This window comes from Solanum stenotomum, chromosome 4 (assembly GCF_019186545.1).
Source record: "Solanum stenotomum isolate F172 chromosome 4, ASM1918654v1, whole genome shotgun sequence".
Taxonomy (NCBI): domain Eukaryota; kingdom Viridiplantae; phylum Streptophyta; class Magnoliopsida; order Solanales; family Solanaceae; genus Solanum; species Solanum stenotomum.
In genome coordinates, this window is record NC_064285.1 from 1368210 (window position 1) to 1380080 (window position 11871).

Here is an 11871-nt window from a genome sequence, read left to right on the forward strand (position 1 = left end):
GGAAAAGACCAAAATACCCTTAAAATTTTCGGACTAAACAAACTGCACTGTGCGACTGTGCGACTGTGCCGACAGCCCAACTTCCAAAGGGCATAACTCACTCATACGAACTCGGAATCAAGCAAACTCGGCGGCGTTGGAAAGATCATTCCAAGGGTTTTCCAGAAATAACTGGAAATTCGCCTAAATCATTCTGAGCTAGGAGTTACAACTGCTCAAAGTTGACCAAAAACTCACTTTTTTTCCATAGCCAAATTTTCCAGATTCTTTCCAAAATGACTATTTCCAATTCAACTCTTCTTGGAACTCAACGTGCTACATCTAGGGATCTTAAATTAACACTCAAGAAATTTTATTCCTCGGTAAAATCTCACTCCACATGAAGGACGGCTCGAGTCTTAGTTCGAAAATTGTCTAGGGTGTTACAAGATTCATCTTAGTATTGAGTTAATATCTTTACTGTATTAAACTCGTCAGTTTCCATTTTGTTTATGATTATAGCTTCTGCATCAGTTTATTATATTTAGTATGCTCATGATCATGCCAACAGGGTTAACTTGAGATCACTTGTGGTCCTAGGTCCCGTGTCCGCGTCTCAGGGGTAGCTCGAGGCGTGACAAAAGGAGCCTTTTGATATTGAAGAGATTGAATGGCTCTAAAGAATCCAAGATCTAAAACATTTAAATTTGGGCTATTAGGAGGCTGAAAGTAAAGTCTGATATCAAATCCACCTTCTCAAGCAACTTTGTTAAATTCCATATCGTTTATATCAATATGAGGTCTTGCATTATCTTGTTGGATGAAAATGGGAGTATTTTACTTTGAAATTGGCCATTTTGACCTAATTGCTGGAAGAACTTTTTTGATAAAGCAAGCCCTTGTGATATTTCCACAGCTCGATTTTTGCTATTCCGCTTGGCTGCCTCTTTGACCACAAAAGGAAATATCCCTATTTTTCCCGAGAACAAGTCAACTCCATTTTGATCAAATCTAGGACGTGCAACAGCAGCCTTGAACATAACTTTGGTGATGAAGTTCTAACTTTTACATGATCTATATGGATTAGACTCTAGTTCTTCTGGGAGGAGATAGTATCGTTCACATTTCTTAGATAGAAAAAACCATTTTTTCATCTATGTGAACATAATTGAACATATCTGAATATTTTGGATTCGAATAAAGAGTATCCGAATCAAGCATTGATAAACAGAATTGAACCCTTACCTTTTTATTATTCTCTGTCAGATGAGGATTTATAGCATTTGTGCGCGCCCTTATAGCACCTTCTTTGATACGTCGAAAAAGAGTTGATGTTGACACGTCAACCGCACATGCTAAAGATCGAATATTTGTTCGACGATAAAGAGGAATTTCTTTTATTCGATTAATATCAATTTAAATTCATTTTCTCCCACTGTACCAACAAGTCTCGGTGAAAGATTTAATGTAGTTCCATTATCCAGAGATAATCTTGTTTGTCTCCAAATTCGTTTGATCGTAGTTTCCGAAGTGTGAAATAACTGTGCAACTTGCTTTACAGACTCATATCGGAGATGCCCTGCTTTGCTTTCTTTCAAAAGTCATTCACCAATAGCTTGACGATCCTTGCAGTTTAGTCTTGAATTTACTGTAATTGGATTTAATTGTGAGTTCATTGTTTTTGTATGTACAACATATAGTAGGAGATTAAAACAGAGATGAAGATTAAAATAGACAATACAACATTGAAATTATGTAAGAAAGGGTAAAAAATCTTAACATCACTATAAATACATAACCTTATTATCAATAAATTTAAAATATTTAGCAAAATTATTTGGCTCCATGGAGGGAAACGAAAATTTACCCTCCAAAATCTTTAATCATTGTTGGAAGCTATGTAGACTAGAAATTCATGAGTAATATTTTTAAAAATAAAGAAGAATATAAAAGAAATAATCTAGAATATAAAAGAATACAAAAATCAATAAATTAACCTGTAATTGTTGAAATAAATAAACAAATCAATCTATAATTGTTGAGTTTTTTAAACTTTGCTAATCTTCACTAAGATAAGCTTTGCTCTTCAAGAAAAAGAGAGAATTGGATAAGACACTAAATTAAAAAAAGAAAATTGAAGAATGATTTTATGAGAGAGAAATGAGAAACTTAAAGAAAATTAAAAATGGACACACATTTAATGCAAATGAGAGAGCATGCTAGACATGTCATAAGTGTATATTTGAACTTTTTTTTTGGTATTAACACATATCCCTTCACTTTCTCTTCTTTTCACAAGTTCATTTAAAAATTATTGTTGTTCACTGAAGGGCATAATCAGTAGTTTATATATATTTATGATGATATGACAAAAGTCTTCCCTTGATATTAAACTCCATGCCAAGTCAAACCAGGTTACTCTTTGTAAAACGGAGGAAGTATTAAAGAAAATGTTAAAACCCGACAAACTTCGTCAGCTTGTCAATCATTCGTACAGAGCATTTTCCTGCTTTTCCCCCTCGAATGGGGACTACATGGTACTGGGCTTTACTATGGGTACGAAATAGAGAGTAAGAAAAAAAATTCTTATATAAAGTCTGGAGCCAAAAGGGCAAAAAAAAAAAACTATAAATAGTGAAAATAGAAAGAAATTTTTTTTACAAAAATACAACAACGATTGAATAAATAATAAAGAAGGAAACATAAAATCCCCCCGAACTTGGCAGCAAAACATACTTTGCCACTTTAAATTTACGGGTAATTGTTTATCCCTCTAATCTTTTTTCAAGTGAATTAAAATACACTCAAATCGCTGACATGGCAAGTCAAAAAAGTAGCAATGCGTTTAAACCAAAAATTAAAGAGAAAAAGAATAAGTGGACCCCAGTTATTTTCTTTTTAGCCAATAATCTTTCTTTACTACATCTTCTTCATACCCTACCACCCCCAGCCCTTAGTACCACCAACCCCAGCCCCACCTCCCGCCCCTTCATCTTCCTCACACCCAATCCACCTCTCCCCTCCTCGATCACCACTTGCACCACCTCTTTATTCTTCTTCGAACCCCCACTCCCACCCTCTTTCTTTCTCTTCGAACCTCAGTGCCTCACACTTTTCTTCTTCTTCTTCTTTGTTGAACTTTTCATCTTTTTTCTCCTTCTTCAAGATACCCCAATCCCACCTTCATTTCCTTTCTATTAGTAAAACTCAAAAAGTGTGATGAACAAGGAAAAAATAGAAAAATCATGGATTTGTTCTTGCTTCAAATTAAAATTAGTATTTATGGCAAGATTTGAATGAAATTGAAGTTCTTTTTAATGAAACTCTACAATTTTTTCATCTCAAATTAATTTTTTCAGTTGTTATTATTTATTTACTTTGATTATGTGTCTTAAAATTGAATGTGTTTTTGTGAAAATGATTTTGAGATTTTGAATCTCTTTCAACTGAAAATTTGTTCTTTTTTTGAGATTATTTTACTTATAATCATGGATTAATTGTTATTTTTTGAGATTTTTTTTCTTTATAAAATTGTGCATAAATAAAAAGAATTAAAAATTAAAATTTAAATGATGTTTAATGTGACGTTGATGTGGCAATGATGTGGCACTGACATATTAATGGCATGGCGCGCGTGGAATGCACTTGTGATTGTGAGACTAGTAGTATAATATTAGAGTGTATTTTAATTCACTTGAAAAGAGATTAAGAGATAAATAATTACCCGTAAAGTTAAAACGCTAAAGTAAGTTTTGCACCAAGTTCAGGGGATTTTTATGTATTTTCTCATTTATTTATTTTTAAGAGGAAGGCCTTATTGACATGATCCCCTCCATTCAAATGTTGCCATCCTTTTTGAAATTTTGCTCAATGGAACTTCTCTTATATACCTCAATAATTGGCTTTTGAAGTGTGGTTGGATCAATATATCTTTGAGGTTGGTCTTTCTTTTCTGCTTATTGTGTGTTTTCTTCTAAATTGTTACGAAATTTTTGTTCAATTTCTCGGGTAGGGGAACAAATTTATATCAATTTACAGAAAGGTATCAATTTACTGCTCAATTGTTTAATTTGTCAGTGCAATACTGAAAAAAGGTACATTTTATGTCATGAATTAGGAAGGTGATTACAAGTTTCCTATAGAGGATGAGAAAAGGTATAGTCTTTACTCTTTGTGAACACAATAAATTTGCTGGAAATTTCTAAGAAGTTGGTCCCCATTGAACAATGATCCTGCTTGTGAACTTCATTAGAGGTTGGACCCATTGATGGGTGACCGAATCCTTGGAAGTCCTCGTATGGAATCTCTTCTTATGTCGAAACTTGGGGTTAATTTCGACCATACTACAATAAAGTGTTTTAAGTAGTAAAAATGTAATGACTTTAATTTCTCACAATAATGAATACCTAGGATACAGTTTTATGAGTTGAAATAGGAAGATGTTAAGAAGTTCCCCATAAAGGGTGTGACATAGTGGTCATTGGTCAATGAAGTGGTTGAGAGTCATGAGGTCTCAGGTTCAACTTCAAACGGAGATAAAAATATTAGGTGATTCTTCCCATATGTCCTAGCCCTAGCCCTAGTGGACACAGTTATCTGGTACTTCTTGTTGGTGTGAGCCGGCAAGTATCCTTTGGGTGAATGGAAAATATAGTTGTTTTTACAAGATTATTAGTAAACATATTAATTGATTTATCAACATAAATGATGGAAATAGTTGAGGTGTGCTCAAGCTGACTTGGATACTAACTATTATAAGAAAGAAAAATTGATGTGAGTCGCCATTGGTTGAGTCATTTTCTCAAGAGGAGGAATAATTCAAAGAAGCTACGGAGAAGATTCAAAGATGGAGGGATGAATTTGCTAATATGAGAGCATGATCTAAAAAGAACTAGTAAGTAAACTTTCTTTTTCTTTGTGTAATTTGTTGATGGGGCTTTTCATAAGAAGTTGGACCCATTCACAATAATGCATGTTGCAGAGACAGCGGGTGAAAATGTATATAACTACAAATATGTGGTGCTAAGAAGACTTCATATCAGACATTGGCTAAAATGTGAGGATATTATTAATGATAAGTTGGACCAAATTCTGCATTCACAACAATTTTTCCAATTAGGCTTCAAATATTTCTCATTAATCAGCACAACAAATATATACCCAAAGCTGAGAACTTGCCTGTTAGTATTTAGCAATATTCTTCAACAATGTCTCATGCTTCTTCTTCCAAAGTTTGCAAGTACGATATCTTTTTGAGTTTTAGAGGTGAAGATACGCGTAGAACCTTTGTGAGTCATCTCTATAATGCTCTAGAACAAAGAGGAATCCACGCTTTCAAAGACGATGAGCGGTTGGAAACGGGAAAATCAATTTCTGCTGAACTTTTAAAAGCCATAGAAGAGGCCAGATTCGCTGTCGTAATATTTTCAAAAAGCTATGCATCGTCAAGATGGTGTTTAGAGGAGCTTGCACACATCATAAAGTGTAAAAAGGAATTGGAGCAGATTGTGATTCCAGTCTTCTATGATGTGAGTCCATCAGATGTACGCCATCAAAATCCCCCTTTCGCTGATTCATTTTCCCAACACGAGGTAAATTACAAAGATGATATGGAGAAGGTTCAAAGATGGAGGGGTGCATTTGTGGAGGCAGGGAAAATATCAGGCTATCATTTACATAATTTCAAGTAAGCCTTTTTTTTTTTTAATTATATCGGGCTTCTCTTTATCAAGAGGAAAAGGACCAAAGTTTATCTACAACACCACACAATCATCATCTATACATTTACCAAAAAAGGAACAGATATCCTAGGAAAAACAGAGAGGTATATGGTTGTTTGATGATGTAATTAGATTTTAAAATGGGGATAAGGCAAAAGTACCCCCCTAGACTATGACCGAAATCCCATTGGCACACCTTAACTAAAATAAGGTCCTATTACCCCCTGAACTTATTTTTTTTGTAATTTTGGACACCTTTTGTCTTACGTGGCACACTCCGTGACTCCACGCAATTGAGGCGCGTGAGAGATAATTGGATACCACGTAAGCCAAAAAGGTGCATAAAATTACAAAAAAAAATGGGTTCAGGGGGTAATAGGACCTTAGTTTAGTTAAGGTGTTTTTCTGAAATTTTGGTCATAGTCTAGGGGGATACTTGTGCATTTTCCCTTTAAAATGTTATAATTCATAATAGTTGATTTAAACTACCTTTATGACAGTAGTATGTGATTGTTTTAGATATTAGTCTAAGACAAGGCTTTTCTTTTATTTACTCTGAGATTATTTTCACTGTAATATAGGGATGAGGCAGAGTGCATCAAGAAGCTAGTTGATAACATATTTCCTAAGTCATTTCAAGTTATCTCTCCTTTACCGGAAAGCTTAGTGGGTATGAAATCTCAGGTTGAGAAAGTAACCTCATTATTAGATATGGAATCAAATGATGTTCGCTCTATTGGGATTTGGGGTATGAGCGGCATCGGCAAGACAGAAATTGCAAGTGTTCTGTATCAAAGATACCGTCATCGGTTTGAAGCTGATTGTTTTCTTGGTGATGTTGGAACACTTCATCAGAAAAATGGATTAACATGGCTAGCACAGGTTGTCATTTGCAAGCTCTTGGGTGAAAAGATGACTCTGACTAGTGAACACGAAGGGGTGATTATTTTAAAGAATATGCTTCGCTGGAAGAAAGTTCTGTTCATCATCGATGATGTAAACCATCGAGAACAGTTGGAATTCTTAGTTGGAGGGCCAGAGTGGTTTGGTATGGGTAGCAGAATTATTTTAACAGCAAGAGACAAGCACTTGTTAATCAATCATGTTGGGGATAACGTGTACAAAGTCCAACTATTATCTGAGGATGAAGCACTTGAATTGTTCAGTAGACATGCGTTTAGAGAAAAATCACCAAAAGAAGATTTTATGGAACTTTCAAGACAAGTGGTGAACCATGCTGGTGGACTCCCTTTAGCTCTTAAAGTTTTGGGTCGTTCTTTTTACAAACGAGACAAAGAGCAGTGGAGAGACATGATTGATCGGCTGAAGAGAATCCCGCTCAATGACATTCTAGGAAAGCTTAGGCTTAGTTTTGATGGTCTGGACAAAGATGAGAAGGAATTATTTCTAGATATTGCATATTGTGGTGGTTATAATTTTTGTCTTTATGTGGAACTAGTACTAAGAGACGTGAGTCATGGTTTTGTACTGATAATGGATCACCTCATCGAAAAATCGCTGTTATCCATCGACCTGAATAATAGAATCGTGATGCATAATATGATAAGAGAAATGGGTGAAAATGTCATACGGGAAGAGTACGCTAACAGCAGAATACGGCTTCCCGAGGAAGTTTCTGACCTTTTTAAAGGAAAGTTGGTAAGCAATATTTAATGTAATTAATAATTTCGTAAGCTCTAGGTTCTGTTAATTTTCTTGTCCCATTTTTATTTGTTAGCAATTAAATATATGCTTCATTCTATACAGATAACAGAAAAGGTGGAAAGCCTATGTATCCCAAAAGATTTCTATTTTGAAGATGATCTTGTCAATTATAGCAATATTTTCAGGAGGATGCAAAGCTTAAAAATACTCATAATTGGTGATGGAACGTTTAGCTCAAACTGCGCTATCACTTATCTTCCTTCAAGTCTACAGTTTATTGATTGGCCGGGGTATCCTTCAGTTTCATTGCCAGAGAGCTTTGAACCATCACAACTCATTGTGCTTTGTTTACGCAAAAGTTGGCTTGTGGAACTTTGGCCAATATCAAAGGTATACTCTCTCTATATCTATCTCCAATACAACAAAATTGCAGTTTTTTTCGTTTTCTCGGTTTAATGCTGATGAATTAGTCTCTCCAAGATTGAAAGGCTACACAAAATTAGTGCTTTGATATACACAATTTGTGGGGTCCATCCCATGAATTTTTTTGGGTCAACAATTGCAGCTACAATTGTTGTAAAGAAAATGAGGGCTGAATTTGTTTGTCAACAATAGCTGCAAACCTTTTTCTTTTGTCAACAAAATTTGCAGCAATGCAAATTTTTCGGTGGCATGATTTTTGAATAGTGCAATGCAATTGCATCTATAAAAGGAGCTCTTCGGCTCCTCATTTGAGACACACCAATTTCACAGAGAGAGTAAAATATTTAGAGAGCTGTGAGGTTTCCATAGACTATATAAGAAAATAGTCTGTGAAGAAAAATAGAGTGTGAGCGATATTTTAGTAGGGTGGAAATCAAAACAATGTTATTCCTTTTGAGTGTGTAGTAGTCACTTTGAGTATTGTATTCGTGACTACACAGTGTAAAATTTCTTACTATAGTGATATCAGTTGCTCCTCTTGGCTCGTGGTTTTTTCCTTATTTAGAAGGGTTTCCACGTAAAATTCTTGGTGTCATTATTTTCCCATTTTATTTCCATTACTTTTACCATATATATTTTTGTGCTTGTCCGTTTTTTCCCAACAAACTGGTATCAGAGCCAAGGTTTTATCTGAGTATGCTCTGTGGTTGCAGCACAGTCTGAACTTCCACATCAGAAAAGATTTACTTTGGTTTGCAATAACTATATTTGGGGGGGAAAACGATGGAAGCCAACACAAGTAGAATGGTACTTTAAATGGTGTTAATTATGCCATTTGGAAGGGAAAAATGAAAGATCTGCTTTATGTCAAGAATTTTTATCAACCAGTCTTTGCCACTGTAAAGCCTGATAATAAAACAGATGAAGAGTGGAATTTGTTGCATAGACAGGTTTGTGGATTCATTAGGTAATGGGTTGACGATAATGTGTTGAACCATATTTCTGGGGAGACACATGCTCGAACCCTATGGGAGCATCTTGAAAGTTTGTATGCTCGGAAAACTGGCAACAATAAAATGTTCTTAATAAAGCAGATGTTGAGTTTAAAGTATCATGATGGTTCTCCGATGACAGACCATTTGAATAATTTTCAGGGGATCATGAACCAGTTATCTGCTATGGGCATTAAATTTGATGAAGAAATTCAAGGTTTGCTTTTACTTGGTTCCCTACCACACTCTTGGGAAACATTTAGAACTTCATTGTCAAATTCTGCTCCGGATGGTGTGATCTCAATGGATTCTGCCAAGAGTAGTGTCTTGAACGAAGAGATGAGAAGAAAATCTCAAGGTTCTTCTTCGTCGGATGTCCTGATAACTGGCTCCAGGGGGAGAAACAAAACTCGTGGTTCTCAAAATAGAGAACAAAATAGGAGCAAATCCAGAGGCAGACTTAAGGATATTGAGTGCTATCATTGTGGCATGAAAGGGCACACAAAGAAGTTCTGCAGAAAGTTGAAGAGGGAGAACAAAAACAAAGAGGAAACTAAAGAAGATGGCAATGAAAATTGCCTAGCCACCGTCACCACCGAAGATCTTGTTACTGTCCTTGATGCGGATATGATAAATATTATTTGTGATGAGTCAAGCTGGGTTGTGGACACTGGTGCCGCTTCTCACGTGACATCAAGGAAGGATTTTTTCTCTTCCTATACTCCTGGTGATTTTGGAACCTTGAGTATGGGTAATGAGACTATTTCTAAGGTGGTTGGTATTGGTATAATTTGTTTGAAAACTAGTGTGAGAACTAAACTAGTTTTGAACAATGTGAAACATGCTCCTGATGTTCGTCTGCACCTGATTTCTGTTGGTGTTTTGGATGATGAAGGATACGTCAGTACCAACGGTGATGGAAAATGGAAACTCATTAAGGGTTCCTTGGTTGTGGCTCGTGGTAACAAACGTCGTGGTCTATACTGGACTACGGCTTCTGCTTGTGTTGATATGGTGAATGCAGTTGAGAGCGATAACTCTTTAACGTTATGGCACAAGAGGCTTAGCCACATCAGCGAGAAAGGACTTAATGTTCTAGCCAAAAAGAAATTATTGTTAAATTTCAAAAGTGCTAAATTAGAAAAGTGTGAGCACTGCTTGGCTGGTAAACAAAATAGAGTTTCTTTTAAGTCCTACCCTCCTTCAAGAAAGACAGAGTTGCTTGAATTGGTGCACTCTGATTTATGCGGTCTAATGAAGACAAAGACATTGGGTGGTGCATTCTACTTTGTCACTTTTATTGACGACTGCTCGAGAAAACTTTGGGTCTATGTCTTGAAGACTAAAGACCAAGTGTTAGGTGTCTTCAAGCAGTTTCAGGCTTCAGTTGAAAGAGAAACTGGAAAGAAACTAAAATGTATTCGTACTGATAATGGTGGTGAATATTGTGGACCATTTGACGAATACTGCAAGCATCAAGGCATTAGACACCAGAAGACTCCTCCGAAGACTCCTCAGCTAAATGGTTTGGCTGAGAGGATGAACAGGACCTTGATGGAAAGAGTTAGATGTTTGCTTTCTGAAGCAAAATTGCCGAGCTCATTTTGGGGTGAGGCTTTATTGACCACTGCACATGTTATTAATCTATCCCCTGTTGTTGCTTTGCAAAGTGATGTACCAAATAGTGTTTGGTATGGAAAGGATGTTTCCTATGACCATTTGAGAGTATTTGGTTGCAAAGCTTTTGTACATGTGCCGAAAGATGAGAGGTCAAAGTTAGATGCCAAGACAAGACAGTGCATCTTTGTTGGATATGGCCTCAATGAATTTGGTTACAGGCTATATGATCCAATTGAGAAGAAACTTGTGAGAAGCCGTGATATTATTTTCATGGAGAATCTAACAATTGAAGATATTGACAAAGCGGAGAAGCTAGAATCTTCAAGTTTTGATGGCATAGTTCATCTAGATAAAGTTCCTCACACAAGTATGCATGATGTTATTGGGCTTGATGATCATGGTGATGCCCATAATCATGTATCGAATCAACATGTTGATGTTGATAATAACAATGATATTGTTATTGATGATCCTCCTGCTCATGAAGTTGTGGACGATTCAAATATTCCATTTAGGAGGTCCACAAGACAACGGGTTCCTTCCTCTCGTTATTCACCTAATGAGTATGTGTTACTCACTAATGGGGGAGAACCTGAATGTTACGAGGAGGCTATGGAAGATGAGCACAAGGATCAATGGATTGAAGCCGTGCAAGATGAGATGAAATCTTTGCATGAGAACCACACTTATGAGTTGGTAAAATTGCCCAAGGGCATGAGAGCTTTGAAGAACAAGTGGGTGTTCAAAGTTAAGGTTGAAGAACACAACTTGAAGCCAAGGTACAAAGCTAGATTGGTTGTTAAGGGATTTGGTCAAAGGAAGGGTATTGACTTTGACGAGATATTTTCTCCTGTTGTGAAAATGTCCTCGATTCGTACAGTTCAAGGTTTGGCTGCTAGTCTTAATTTAGAGATTGAGCAGATGGATGTGAAGACGGCTTTCCTTCACGGTGACCTAGAAGAAGAAATTTATATGGAACAACCCGAGGGTTTCAAAGTAGAAGGTAAAGAAAATTTTGTGTGCAAACTCAAAAAGAGTCTTTATGGCCTAAAGCAAGCTCCTAGACAGTGGTACAAGAAATTTGAATCTGTCATGGGGGAGCAAGGCTATAAGAAGACTTCTTCAGATCACTGTGTATTTGTACAAAAATTTTCTGGCAATGATTTTATCATCCTCTTGTTGTATGTGGATGATATGTTGATTGTGGGCAAGAATACTTCCAAGATTGACGAGTTGAAGAAAGAGTTGCGTAAGTCTTTTGCTATGAAAGACTTGGGTCATGTCAAGCAAATTTTGGGCATGAGAATTACTCGTCTCAGAGATGAAAGGAAGATTTATTTGTCACAGAAGAAGTACATTGAACGTGTACTAGAGCGCTTCAATATGAAAAATGCTAAGCCTGTTAGTACACCTCTTGCTGGTCATATGAAGTTGAGCAAGAAGATGTGTCCTACAGTTAGGGAGGAAAAAGA

General features: G+C 36.2%; 1 protein-coding gene and 1 pseudogene across 1 annotated transcript; both read left to right on the top strand.

Annotated features, from left to right (window-relative positions):
- The window catches only part of LOC125862005 (disease resistance protein Roq1-like), a 34761-nt pseudogene that overhangs the window by 18875 nt on the left and 4015 nt on the right, over nt 1-11871 (top strand).
- LOC125862006 (TMV resistance protein N-like) lies at nt 5140-5669 on the top strand. Its single transcript, XM_049541973.1, has one exon. The coding sequence runs from the start codon at nt 5187-5189 to the stop codon at nt 5667-5669; it is 483 nt and encodes a 160-aa protein (XP_049397930.1). The 5' UTR covers nt 5140-5186.

Excerpts from the sequence above, each read along its gene's own strand:
- LOC125862006 (XM_049541973.1), top strand. The coding sequence starts at position 5,187 with ATGTCTCATGCTTCTTCTTCCAAAGTTTGCAAGTACGATATCTTTTTG.